This window comes from Erpetoichthys calabaricus, chromosome 1, assembly GCF_900747795.2.
Source record: "Erpetoichthys calabaricus chromosome 1, fErpCal1.3, whole genome shotgun sequence".
NCBI classification, from domain to species: domain Eukaryota; kingdom Metazoa; phylum Chordata; class Cladistia; order Polypteriformes; family Polypteridae; genus Erpetoichthys; species Erpetoichthys calabaricus.
The window spans coordinates 156,037,625-156,052,496 of NC_041394.2; the positions used below are offsets into that span (position 1 = coordinate 156,037,625).

Genomic DNA, 14,872 nt, shown 5'->3' on the forward strand with positions numbered 1-14,872 from the left:
CTTTATAAACCCTTCCCACACTCTTATAAACCTTTCTCACTCTCTTGTTAACCTTTCCCACGCTCTTATAAACACTTCCTATGCTCTTAAACACTTTCTACATTCTTAAACACCTCAGACCAACACTGCACACTGCACGCAGCGATCAGACGTCAAATGTGTCTGCACTCGCTTTGTGAAGGGGGGCAGCTGAACTCACGCTGAGCAGAAATGGACTTTGTGCTGCGTCTGCCAAAATGCCTGCTTGTCGCTCTGCGCGTTCGGAAGGAGGAGTGTGTGTGTGTGTGTGTGTGTGTGTGTGGGTGTGTGAGAGCTGAACGCACCTTCGCTCAAACCCCCCCTCCCCGGAAGCGCAGTACGCTCCTGCCACTTCGCATTGTCAAGGGGGTGGGGAGCTGAATGAACGCTAAGGAGAAGTGGACTTTGTGCTGGCTTTGTGCTGCTTGTCGCTCTGCGTGTCAATAATTTTAAGCCTGTACATCACCAATTTTCCTGTCTCACTGTCTTGTCTTGCGTGAAGTTAAAATGTTTTATAATAGTGAGATGTTACTCATATCCTTAGCCCGACATCCACATATCATATGTGTTAACAAAGTGTGTTTTATAAGTTTACATGTGTTTAAAGCATGTGGGATGGGTATTTTAAGGCTTAAACTATAAAAATGTTTATTTATATGGTCCTTCTATATCGTGGATTTTCTCCTGTTGCTGATGGGTCTTGGACATAACTTCCGCGATAGGCGGGCAATCACTTGTATTTAAAAACCCGCGAAGTCGTGAATCCGCGAAAAGTGAACCGCGAAGTAGCGAGGGATTACTGTACTTCAAGTTTTACATTCAAAGGAACGTTCTTCCGATTTTTGTTAGGCATTTCTACTTATTTCATGACCTTTTTGGAGCCATGATGCTTAAGACACTGCAAGACAACACATTTATATGTGCGAGTAGTTGAGTGAACCACAGGACATGGACACAAAAGCACAACCTCTGATGTGTGCAGGTGCAGTTCTGCCCTATTCCACCTACTGATCCAAGGACAGTCTCTGAATCTAACATTAGGTGTAAGAATAACCGAGACTGGGATGGTGCATCACCAGCATCTGGCCCCACTTTAAACTTTAAGCCATACTCTGAGTCCCGTTAGTTGCAGCAGGGTGTACTCAATATAACTTGGATTTTAGTTAGTGCTAGCAGCACTTGTTTGAAAATCATCCTTGACTATGTCTTCACATACATCGAAATTTGACTTCATTGTAATTTGTATGACGTAAAAGATAACTAAATGACTTACTTTGTATATGCATATTTTTGTGATGCAGTGAAAGCCAACATACACATTTATACAGATACACACAAGCATCAATCACCTAAATTATCAATTAAAGCTGTGACTTGGCCCGGTGCAAGTAGCTGTGTGAAGGTGAATTAGTATGTCCTGCCCTGACACCCCAGCTATATTTGGCTTCTGGTTTGCATCTTAAACTGCCTGGATAAGTTTCACCACTCAACAACATTGATTAGAACAAGAAAAATCAATAAATACCTGAATTATTTACTAATATTTTATGTTCACAAATTAGAGATTCAAAACAGAGATCCCTTATAATGTAAAGATTTCTCTTTTCAAAAAGTGAAGTTTTAGCTATCATGACTACAAGCATGAATACACTGACCAACATAGATTACTACGACATTCCCAAAGGATTCCATGTATTTTGGAAAATGCAACATAAACAGATCCTGTATGTGAAACAGTATTAATAAAAATGTAAATATTTTCATGTTGCACAATATGCACTGCGGCCACATCATTTGCTGTACTGCAACAGATGAATAATAGACAAGAAGGGGCTGCTAAAAACTAACAAGACTACAAAAGCAGTTCCTTTTCAGGTTTGTCATTTATAGTCAGTTTGAAGAATACATTGTCACACTCTCTAACCAAGCTTGTTATTTACTATCAGTCTGGAAATTATATTAGTAAAAGTCTTCCAGTTTAGATCTGCAACTAGATTTACATGTGTGCTTGTTTCTTTAAGCCACTGGTACACAACTGGCTACTGCTTTCCTATTAACATCCCCTGGAGCAGACAGAAAGTAACCTGTTTTTGTGTAAACCAGTTTTAGCAGTCATTACTTACTTTTGCTGCCAGAACATATGCTTTTGACAAGACAGAGATCTGAATAGCAAGGCTACTCAAAGAAAAAAGGCTCAAAAGAAAACTGACAACATATAGACAAGCTAGAATAAATATAATAGTAGAATTGCTTAAGCAAGATTTGATTTAAGGTATTTTATTGTCCTAAAGAATTCACCCATTTGCATAGAAATGATGCATCTACTCTCTGTATATTTTTATATTTCAGTTCACAAAAATAAATTTCTTCCATTCAACTTGCTACTGAAAAACAAAACATAGCCATTTTTTAATAGTTCTTATACTAACCAAAAGATTTACACAAGTATTTAAAACAATGTTTCCTTTAATTTCATAAGCATACTTTAAAACCAAAAAATTAAAATTAAAATAGGATAATCCCTACATTGTTTTGGGAGAGACTTCAAACTTACTTTAAAGCTTAAACCCCACTACAGACAAGCAAACACACAAAGTATTTTTATCTATTAGATTTAAAGCCCATGGTAAATACATGTGTGAAACAGTTTAGAAGATTCGGCTATGAAAAAAAATAAACCACACCTGTCAAACCTGCCACTGATGACTAAGCAACTAGACTTCCTCTAATTTACACAATCACAGCCACAAGCAAATTCATGTGGGCTTGTCATTCTACAAATGAGCTACAGGCTCATTACAATCATGTGAAGGAAATTTGAGCATTCATTCTCTTCTTAAATCTCACAATCTGTATATTATTCATAGACTTTTCAGTCAACACTGGTTTCACAAAATTTTGTGGAATTTCACATTAGACCAAAAGATGTAAAGTCGCAACACTAAGCATCAATAGCCAAGTGGGAAAAGATGAAGTGAACAAACCCATTTTGATTTTAAGTAAAATAAAAGTTTACCTGCAACTCACACCATGCAACCTCCACAGTTGTTTCAGTATCCAGGCCCTTGTAGACCGTTTTAAAGGAGCCTCTGCCAATCTCAATGTCAAACTTAAGAAAGCGACCATCAGGAGATGTCCCCACTGCTTTGGTCTCCACTTCCTCATTTTCTTCCTGTTGCTTCTTCTCTGCTGCACGAATCTCTGCCTCTGCCTTCTGCTCAGCATCTTCCTCACTTTGGACACTGGTTTCAGTCTTTTCTTCTTCAAACTCCTTCCCCTTTAGATTGTTTTCAAGACCTATGGTGCCACTTACAATGCCATCCACTCCAGATTGGTCAACAAAGTCAAATACTTCACTACCTACTACGGGTGATAATTCTTTTATTTTGGTGTCACCAATGCCCAGCACTACTGGTCTCAGTTCTTTCAGTCGCCCATTACCATCAGTAGATATTCCCAGTTGTGACTCGTTAGGCAATTCAATTGCAGGTGGCAAAACAATTGTGGTGCCAAAACTAGTGTCCATATGGAAGGATGAATAAGAGTCAGAATCAGGTGGAGACGCCAATAAAAAAGATTTGCTCGGCAGATCCAGGGCTGTGGCATTAGAGTCACAAATAACACTCCGTCTAAAGAAGCGATGCTCTGCAGTTTTACTATCCTTATCCATAGTATGTCTACGTCTTCTGACAGTTTCTTCATCTTTCTCCTTAAAATGACCACCTGCCAACCTGTCCCCCAATGAAGTATCAGAACTGGAACCTGTACCATTCTTCGGGGGAGACAAAAATGTTACAATGTCTTGGTTTTCTGACATTTTTTCTTTTATGTTTTAAGCCTTACAAAAATATAATGGTAAAGTTTTCTTCCAATGTCTCCTTTAAGTAATTCTGTAAGTCAAGGCTGGAGGAATTACAACTTATAGGACAAGATCCCTGGAACAGTGATGTCTTTTTATAATCAAGAGTAAAACACTGTTACAGAAGAGTAACCGTAAATTAGGATAACTGTAAACTATCCAAACCAATCCATCCATTCTTCCGTGTAACAAAGACAGCTCTCAATAAGCAATTACAAATATATATATATATATATATATATATGTGTGTCAACATGGACGTACTAGCTTCATATTCTGCACAGAAAGCATGTGTTTGTATTCCAGACCTTGCTTCATTGAGGAAGAGTTTGCTGAAAAACAAAATGTAGAAATAAATTTTATCTACGTAAATGCATACAAATTAGTCCCTATAAATGCAAAGACTGCATTTACACAATTTAGCATATTACAGTAATGCAAAAAAACAGATGATCCACTTTAATTGCAATTTTATAGTCACAGACCATGCTGCTTTACAGAGGTTGGATATGAATAAAAAATACTTTTAATAGTTAATAATTTCTTCAAAAACTAAACTTGAGTAAAATCAGTTTATCCTTGTGAAATTGAGAATGAATGGTAAAAAGTGTTCTAAACTTTCATAACCACAAGATGAAAAAAAATCGTGAATTACTCTTGAGTGAGCTATTCAACATGCCTTATGAAATACAAATTGGACAATGATCCTGCATACATAGCAAGATCATGGTGTTCTTCTGAAATTGATTAACACTGGGATCATTTCTTCATTCATTTTGTGTTCTGGGCAGCAGGGGAAAGGCTTTAAGACAGGAAACATCCCTGAACATTCAGTACACCAGTCCATATAAAAACACACAAATTAGCTACCACATTATGACAATTCAATTTGGCAATTGACTGCACAGTACTCACAGCACAGAATTTAACTATGTTCTTAACTAACTTAGGAGATGGACGTTTTATCCAGCTTACCCATATTTTGTTCTGGGTATGATGGGAAGGCAAACTGGTCAAGCACATTTACCTCACGTAAGAGTAATTTGACGATGATAAGCGGAAGTATATTAGGGTCAAAGGTCAAATTGTACAGTCAAAATTTGAATTTATATCATTATTTTACAATAATTACAAAAATACATTGCAGAGTACAGATTTTAATTTCATCATTCAAACTGAAATAATAATTAAAACCACTAGATGACTGTAAACGTGGAACGTACCCACTAATGATGCCGAGACATGTTTGGAACGAAGAGAAAAAAAACGACGTAAAACTAACTCTTTAAAAGATAACGACTGACAATTTTGGAACTTTTAAAACATTCTGGATTTGGTTATAGGGGTTATAAATACTACTTTTCATGTTTATGCCAACAAAACTATACCGTTATAAGTTTTGACCTGAAACGACGAACGATCAAAAAAAATCTGCGGTATTTGCTAACTTTGTAATCTGAGCTAAGCACTCCCCCCAAAGAAGTCTCAACTTTCTCAGCCTAGAGAGGCCTTCAACCAAGATTAACATGCTTGGACACCATGAGGTATGGAATGATATGTTCAAGACAAAGGAGGACTTGAATAGCAGGTTTGGAAACTGCCTATAAATCTATGTGTAAGCATTTTAAAAGTTATAACTTCCCTCTCATCACGACCTTATTATAACAATACTCTTCCTGTCGCTTTGTGGATGTTACGTGCCCGCCTCATCCGGCAGTCTGGCCTATTTTTTCTCCCATACTCTGCTCAAAGCAGTTATCCTGACAAACGTTAAACTGATGACACATGGTAACTCACTGTGTTGCAAAAATATCAGGAATAAAGCCGATCTACTAGGTAAACACTGTGCTCACAAAACAGTTACTATAAAACCGTACAATTCTTTCCATCATAATAATATGATGAAGGGACACATGCTGTAATTCTATCAGACTGAATTTCCCCAAGCCCGGACTCAAAAAAAACACCTCAAAAGAAATAAAAATAAGAATAAAGCAAAGCTTTTGTTAAGTAAATATATAAAACCGACTGCACTAGTTACTTACAGCTCTGGGACAGTCTGCAAGTAAACCGACCCCACCCCCAATCAAACCACGCGGCGAAATTATTTTGCTGTTATCCCCACCCCCACGTAATATTTTAACCTACGCACACTACCATAACAAAAAATATTAACAAAAAAAATTCATACTTTTCAATTTGGCATCCTCCATGAGACCAAGGATTCAATCTGGATGACATCCAACGTTCACCGGAATCTTCCCCATTATCAGTACCAAGAATAACAGAGAAAAGTTGTACTTGGTGCAGGCTACTCTTTCAGTGACACTGAAATGAGTATCCCCATTATGCAGTTCACTAAGAAATCCAAGCCTTTCAAAATCATATCCACAAACACATCGAATAACGAAATGGAAAAAAAATATGTTACGAAGTTGTCGTTCGTCTGAATTGATCCACAATCGAACCGCTTTATTCCACTCAGTCCCAAGTACGTAACATTGCAAAATAAGCAAACATTACCGATTGTCCGTTTGCACAAACACCTCAAATTAGTAAACCGAACTTTGTGCAGATTATTTTTAAGTCCAAAGATAATCACATCATCCTAACATTTGGAGGTCCGATGCAGACAACTGTAACCGGCCAGGCGATTCTGCTTTGTCTCTGATCGAAAATGGAATATCTTGTAAGTCTGCGATTCAGTCATTGCAGGGAATGGACAGGCGTGCCAGTCCACGACGCCTGAAGCTTGTCAACCGTTGGTGTTATTAAACGATATCCATACCATTCATCTCGAAAAAAAGTTGCGCTTTTGTCGTCTTCTTCCTGAATCCCGAGGCCTTCTTTCTGGGCCTGGTTGGGCGGATCGGGTCCTTTCCTGGGTCTTAAGGTAAACTATGAGCACGTACGAAGGATAATCTGGGTTGGGGTGGAGAACAGGGTTTACAAAATAAACTCCAAGGTTTTCACTTTTGAATTCGGGAGAAGGGGGAAACCCCTCCACCCCTTCGTCAAATTAAAACATGCGCTTCCATATTTTGAAGAGGAAAAAAAACAAAAAAATAAATTGACAGCTAAGACACGATCTCCGGTTGCCCCTGCTAGTGTCGAAGCAATACGATGTCCACTCAAATGTATTCACAAGGTTGCAAGCAACGACTCGAAATAACTAACAAAAAATTAACAGTATAATATATAATACACTTAATATAATCTATTGTACAATACGAGTTTACGTTTTCGTCCAATGCACTGGAAGCAACTTATTGCAATAAATATTTCAATATGAATGAAAAATGCCTGGAAATTACGCTCTTACGTAAATTAAATCGCCACATTCACTTATAATGGAAGAAAGACCTCAACTCGCTTATTTTTCGCTTAGCTTCCAGTACTAAATGGCGACTTGAACTAAAACTCTCCTCCATCCTGACGCGAGGCTAACAGCTCTTTCTGCGGCTGCGCGAACCGGTGGGTTATAGGATATGTAGTCTTTCTATGCTTTCAATCACGATACTTTCTACTTGTTAATTTGGTACCTCCTACAACTCCCGTGAGTCATTTCCAAAAGAAGCGCGGTGCCGCGGAGATACCAAAAGGGACTTAGCGGTTTTAAGGAAGTGAGTACGGCTACGGGTGAGGCCTTAACTGAAAAGGCTACATGTGCTAACTAGTAAAATCAGCTTTGTATTTCTTAATATTTGTGCACTTTAAAATAATGTTCTCAAATTAAGATTTACTTCATCCTATTAGTAATTGTGCACTTGTTAATTAGAAACGTCAGTAATATGTAGCAATGAAGATTACATTGTGCATGAAGTATAAGTAAAACTTCTGTCAACTTTTTAAATTTCACTAACAAAAACACTGTTATAGATAAAGTAAAACTTGGTTCAAAGGGTAAAAGTGAATTAAAATAACAAGTTTCATGCTTCTACAACCCCATATTCAGTTTAGTTGGAACTTAACGCCATAAACAAAGTCCCAATACATTTTATATAAAAAGCCCTCAGCCATCCAACCATTTTCCAACCTGCTTAATCCAGTGCATGGTTGTGGTGGTCACAGCCTGTCCTGGAAGCACAGGACATAAAGCTGCAACCATTCCTAAACATCTCACTAGTCACTGATACGGCACATTCTTGCATACTGTATTCGCACTCCTTGCACAAGTCCATTAAAAAAAAAAACAGTTAACCTAAACCTGCATAACCTTTCAGGTGTGCAAGGAAAACCAAAGTACACAGAGAAAACCAACACAGATGGTGCTGAGGCTGAGAATTTGAACCATACTCACTTAAAGGAGGTCAATTTAAAAGTATCAGTTACTTTAAGATGCATGTCTTTGAGATGTGTGTAGAAAACTGAAATATCCAGTCTAAATCAAGGGAGCTTATCTTTATGTTAGATACCATCCACTGGTGAGCCTTTATTTGAAAAATGCTGGTTTCTGTTTTATACAAAACTAGAGAGTTTTGAAAGCTCAGAGAAGTGCAACTAAACCTATAAATACCTGGGAGTGCAGCTGGATGATAAATTGGATTGGACTGCCAATATTGATTCTCTGTGCAAGAGAGGACAGAGCCGGCTATATTTCCTTAGAAGACTGGCGTCCTTCAACATCTGCAATAAGATGCTGCAGATGTTCTATCAGATGGTTATGGCGAGTGCCCTCTTCTACGCCGTGGTGTGCTGGGGAGGCAGCATTAAGAAGAAGGACGCCTCACGCCTGGATAAACTGGTGAGGAAAGCAGGCTTTATTGTAGGAACAGAGCTGGACAGTTTGACATCCGTGGCAGAGCGACAGGTGCTCAAAAGGCTCCTATCAATTATGGAGAATCCAATGCATCCACTAAACAGTGTCATCTCCAGACAGAAGAGCAGCTTCAGCGACAGACTGCTGTCACTGTCCTGCTCCACTGACAGACTGATGAGATCGTTCCTCCCCCAAACTATGCGTCTCTTCAATTCCACCCGGGGGGGTAAACGTTAACATTTTACAAAGTTATTGTCTGTTATACCTGCATTTTTATTACTCTTTAATTTAATATTGTTTTTGAATCAGTATGCTGCTGCTGGAGTATGTGAATTTCCCCTTGGGATTAATAAAGTATCTATCTATCTATCTATCTATCTATCTATCTATCTATCTATCTATCTATCTATCTATCTATCTATCTAAACATATTGCAGGACTAAGCAGTATAAACTAGGAAAAATGTAAAAAGTTCAATCCTTTAAACAAAAAGAAGTTTAAAAGAGATATGATGTAAGTTATGAAGAAAAATATTATAGAAGACACCACATGTTATTTCAAAATGAACTCAGCTTGAGCAGACTAGCTCAGATTAATTTTATTAGGTGTGGAAGGCAAGGATGGACTGCATTCTGGCTGTGGTTGATGGTGTCTCTTTACCCAGCCGGGAGGACATTGTAATGGAGCAGAGGCAGAGGTAAATGGTATAGGTAGATAACATTACTACTACTGTATTATATAAATAAGACTTGTGAAAATGTATTTCTGACAAATAAATCTTTTTGAAGACTTCTTCACACAACAATATAATAATGTTTTCTTTTTCATACCCTTTTTTCCTCTGCCTCTAATGCAGGTGAGCTTTGCCCTTCTCCACTCCTGACTCTGACTCATCTAACTGAGGAGGTGACTCCTTTTAAAGTCAGACCAGGGAGTAGTTCCAGCACATTAGAGGAATAGCTCAAGAACAATTCCAGGTCAAACTGAGCTTCTTGGATGACAATGCAGTAAATGGTGTTTATGTTTAGATTTCATGAACACCCTGTATACAAATTCAGATTCCTGCCTCTTTCTTGTTGGTTCAATGCCACTCCATATAGACATCTTTGTTTAGATTTCCTTATCATCCTGCCACTGTATACTGGAATTCATCTCTTCTTCCCTTCAGTGGGTCCAAAAGGGATGCAAGTCAAGATTATATATCTAATGCATTGCTACAGGTGTCGAAACAGTAGCACTGTTAGTGGCATGCTGCCAACCAGTATGTTAGGGGGAAAATATGTACTAGGGAGGTATTCGCACACAGTTCTTACTTTATTCTGGCCTCCCCATCAGGAAATGGAATGTCAAGCCTTCCGACTTTGATACCTATCCACCCAGTCTTTGTAATCATTATCACGGCATCCCTGCCATCCAACATGTGATACTACAGCATTTGATGTCATCAAAGAAATCTCGCAAACCATTTTTTTCCCAAAACAATAAAACTGTTAATGCACAATATAGCTATCTATCTGACTTGTGACACACATCTTATTATAATCCATTTATTACGTGTATTGTTTGGTACATGTTTTATTTTGCCTGTTTTCATATAATATTTATAGTTTTTTCTTCATAGAATTGCATATTGTTGGTATTATTTAATCCCTTTCTTCTGTTTAGTAATGTGTGTCTGCCACACTATGTTATAGTACTGTGTACTGTGTGGTCTCTGTGTGTTTATTGCTTCTTCATCAGTGGAATTATCAAACAATGCTTTTCTTTGTACTGTAAGTTATAATTAAGTTAAAATGAATCAATTAATTAATTAATGAAATGTTCCCTACTTAAATTCAGTTTTATTTGTGATACACTCTCCATAAGAAGGTTATTAAGAACCACAAGATTAAGTTAATCATAAAAATCCAACATTATTCTTTTTTTTAGTTGCAGAGTATGGTGATCTGGTTAACACTCTTAAAACAAATAGTGATTTTTATTCATTTGATTTATTTCTATACTACTGTGTACCTACCTCTTTAATTGTTAAAGTGTTTACTTAGTTATTTCCTCCCTGGACAGGATCTTCATTGTCTTTTTTAGCACACCACCTGTGTGTCATTAAGCTGAATGTTCAGCTTCCTCTCTTTTAGTTATCCATCCATCCATTATCCAACCTGCTATATCCTAACTACAGGGTCACTGGGGTCTGCTAGAGCCAATCCCAGCCAACACAGGACGCAAGGCAGGAAACAAACCCCAGGCAGGGCGCCAGCCCACCGCAGGGCACTCTTTTAGTTACACTGAGTGCACTCCATAATTTGACAATTGTAATTGTTTTCAGCATTATTATTTTCCTTGTAAATGCTGCTCTATTTTATTACAGTGTTTCTGAAATTTGATTTATGAATAAATCTTGTAACTGCTAATTTTCATTCCAAAAGTACTTAGTTAGATGCTAATTTAAGTCATAATTTTAACTGACTTTAACTTTTCTTGATTTTGTATCATACATTTCAAAGAAATTTAGAGTAACATAGATTTTATTATTGTGATAGGATATATGGTGAGCCTAGTGACCCATTTGGGTTGTTTGATTGTACTTTCCCCTGATGGGAGATTGAAATATTAAAGGGACAGTGGAAAATTACAACATACAAACAATGGCAATTTGTTCCCCTGTGCTGAAATGAGGCAATACACCTTTACAGTTGCTCCAACCTAGGTTCCCACAGAATTGTATCAGAATTGTAGTTCAAGCTGGTTGTCCTATCAGTGTCTTTGGAGCTGCTGGGGAAGTTGTATGGAGGTAGATTTCTGTTCCTTGGAGACGACATCTGGCTGTGTAGTGCTTCTAGATTATGTTCCTGGTATATCAGAATTACTAGTGGATTAAAAATGAAAATGAATGTCTTCTAAGCCCATGGAGTTCAGATTTAGGAGTGTAGTTTTGGCTAGAACTCACCTGATGTTAATTAGTAGGAGGTTAAAGGGGTAGAAGGTATGTATTTAGAAAAAATATGTAATGAAGGTTTTTTTTTCCAGAGACCAGGTCTGTTTTAGTTGTGTTCTGTGCTAGAGGTTTATGTGATTTCTTCAAAACCATCACCGGATGTAATTGTATTATCATGGTGTCATGCAGAATGTTAAGTTTTATGGGGACCATTTTGAAGGAACAGTGGGAAATGATTTGAAGGTTACAGTACCTCTGCTGTGTTTGTCAATTGTTTATACAGTTGGGAGGAAAATGACATGGAATGATTTCTCTGAGCCTGCCTTTGATCCACTACTGGCTCCTTCCCTCCCAATCTCCAGGGTGTATAGCCCAGAAGATCCAGTAAACAGCCAGTCATATAGTCCAACACCTGAAGAGAGAACACTGGTGTGACTGGATTAGTGAATTCACTTGTTTTCATCTTTTTTCTTTCTTGCCAAGCAGTAATAAACAAAGAGTCTGCTGTTAATCCCCAACACTATTTATGCTTTGTTGTGTTTTCTATTACAATGACCTGGCCAGTAGGATTATCTGTAGATGTCTGATCCCATAGACAAACAGACTATCCTGGAGAACCTGCGGCGAATGGCTTTTACACAAATCTTTTGATTTATTGTGGCTTATTCATTCTTCTCAACTTTATTATTAACTTATAACTTATTTATTTCTTAATATTTTCATCCAATAACTAATTTGCAACATCCTGTCTCAAGTGTCAGTAACAAAGGATTCCATAGAGAAATAGCTATTTAATTTTCATTTTAATCTCTTGTTGTTAATTTTAAACTGCCTAATTAAAAAAAATAGAATTAGGTGAGCAAAACCAAGTATCTTACAATGAGCTAAACTATTTTTTCTATAGATTTGCTTAATTGTTCAAGAAGCAAAATGTTCTTGCAAGATTTATTTTATTACCGTAGACTAAATGAAACAAACAGCAAACAAAACATTAATTTAAAAATGTTTCCATAACAAAGATTTTGAAATATTCCATAATAACATTTTCTCCCAGGACTAGGGGTTCAGGACCCTTAAAATTTAAAAAGAGGAGATATGGTGCATGTCTATGGTAGCAGTAAGGTAAAAAAAATTTTAAACAGCTCAAACAGTATCTGCATAGATTTCAGTGAAAAATGGGAAATTTCAATTATTTCCCTTTTTCAGTCTCTGCAGTGATTGCCACTGCCTTCAAAGTTGGTAGTTATAGTATCAATTAAAAATCTGGCACCCTGTCTTTACTGTTCATGGCACACTTAAAAGCGAAACATACTATATGTTTCCACCTATGAAATATCTATCCTATAGCTGCTTGTGTGAGCAAGATACTTACACTCCTACATATGGAAGGACTTTTATGTTATTCATACAGCTTTCTGAAAATACGACTTGCCATAGGAAGATTTCTATTATTGAAAAGTAGAAAGTTTGATTTTCCTAGACTATTACTCATAAGCTTAGAGATAAAGATTTGTTTTTACTGTAACAATCCTATCCATCCATCCATTTTCCAACCCACTGAATCCGAACACAGGGGTCTGCTGGAGCCAATCCCAGCCAACACAGGGCAGGAACCAATCCCGGGCAGGGTGCCAACCCACTGCAGGACACACACAAACACACACTAGGGCCAATTTAGAATCACCAATCCACCCAACCTGCATGTCTTTGGACTGTGGGAGGAAATCGGAGCGCCCAGAGGAAACCCACGCAGACACAGGGAAAACATGCAAACTCCACAAAGGGTGGACCCGGGAAGTGAACCCAGGTCTCCTTACTGCGAGGCAGCAGTGCTACCACTGCACCACCGTGCCGCCCATAACAATCCTATCACAAAATATAAAACTTCTCACCCTTAGATTAATTAAACCAGTATTAAGAAGCATATCTTAGGTGTTTCACTCAAACACAATGAACAGAAAGCCAGTCTTCAAAGAACATACTTTACTGCTCATTAGTTTATGCAATTTCTCATTGAGTTTAGCTCACAGACTAATCACTTACTCAACTGGAAGAACCTTGCACAAACTTTGGTTTTATAGTATTTAGGGCATATTATACTATTTGAATAGAAGAAAATCAACATGCATTAGCAGTTTGATGAGGTATTCTACATAATATGTCCTTTAAAGACAGCACAGTGATGTCCTAATTCAAAGTGCTTTTTCTTTGATCAAGCATATTGGTTTGAGTCCTATATCTGATTGTTGTCTGTGTGCAGTCTGCCTGTTTCTCTTTGTTTTTTATCAGCTGCTTCAGCTTTCCTTTCACATCCTGAAAGATGTGTGTGTTACTTTAATGGATTATTCTAAATTGTGTCCGGGTGAGTGTGTGTGGAATCCATGATGATCCATGCATTTAGTAGGACAAAGCAGTGCTGGAAAGCACATCAGTTTTTATTACTTTTAAGTCATCTACTACACTTAATCAATAATTATGAATATTTTATACAAAATTAAAGACTCCTTTCTCTTTGTTTTCTTTCTCATCTTTGCCAGTCACTATTAGATAAAATCCAAAGTGCTGCTTTAAACCATTCTAGTTCAAAGTTAGATTTTTTTCAAAGCTTAATACTGTATGGGACTCAGGAGCTACAGTCCTTAAATGCTGGTATGATAAATAAAAATACACATCAGGGGAATTCATATTCTAATATCTGTGGAAGTTGAGAAGAAACTTTTATAAACACAGGAAAAGCATGCAAAATCCATCTGTAAGACATCCCTTTGGGAAACAGACTAGCCTGCCACACCACCTCCTCCAATTTCTTCTTTAGTTTGTCAATCCAGAAGAACATCTGTGATTTAATAATCAGGTAATATTTATATTTATGAATAATTTGTTTTTTTTAACTAGGCAAGAGTTGGCTCTTATATTTACACAGGATTAATTTAGTTTAATTTAATTGAGGTTTGTGGGGACTGGAGTCTCTTCTGAAAGTATTGTGTACCCTGAACAAGGTATCAGTGAGTTTACTGTTATATTTTTTTCTTAAAAACATTTTTTATGGCTGTTACTCATATACTGTATATCTGGATGAATATACTCCTGTATTAGATATTTTATTTACACCACTTTTTGTTGTGTGTTCATTGGCTTCATTAGTACTTAGTAATTGTTAAGCAACATGTACATTTTGACACCTGCTCTAATCCAATTCAGGAATGCAAGAAGCACAGGTTACTCCAGTGTCACTGGGAACAAGTCAAGAAGTAACTCTGAAATAAGTGTCAGTCTATGGCATGGCACACTCCCACAGTCA

The 14,872-nt window shown here is 37.4% G+C and overlaps 1 protein-coding gene across 9 annotated transcripts in view; it reads right to left on the minus strand.

Moving 5' to 3' along the window:
• wnk1b (WNK lysine deficient protein kinase 1b) overlaps window positions 1–7,311 on the minus strand; it is a 293,364-nt gene extending 286,053 nt beyond the window's left edge. For 6 of the 9 annotated variants that reach the window (XM_051920244.1, XM_051920239.1, XM_051920235.1 and 3 more), the window contains exons 1-2: window positions 6,069–7,310; window positions 3,035–4,209 (exon numbers count right to left, since the gene is read on the minus strand). In XM_051920244.1, coding sequence (XP_051776204.1) covers window positions 3,035–3,835 — 801 coding nt within the window. In that variant the 5' untranslated portion in view covers window positions 3,836–4,209; window positions 6,069–7,310. Of the gene's footprint in view, window positions 1–3,034; window positions 4,210–6,068 lie in introns of all 9 variants that reach the window. The other 3 variants (XM_051920259.1, XM_051920255.1, XM_051920252.1) reach the window with 2 other exon arrangements.
• Between the last annotated feature and the right edge of the window lie 7,561 nt (window positions 7,312–14,872).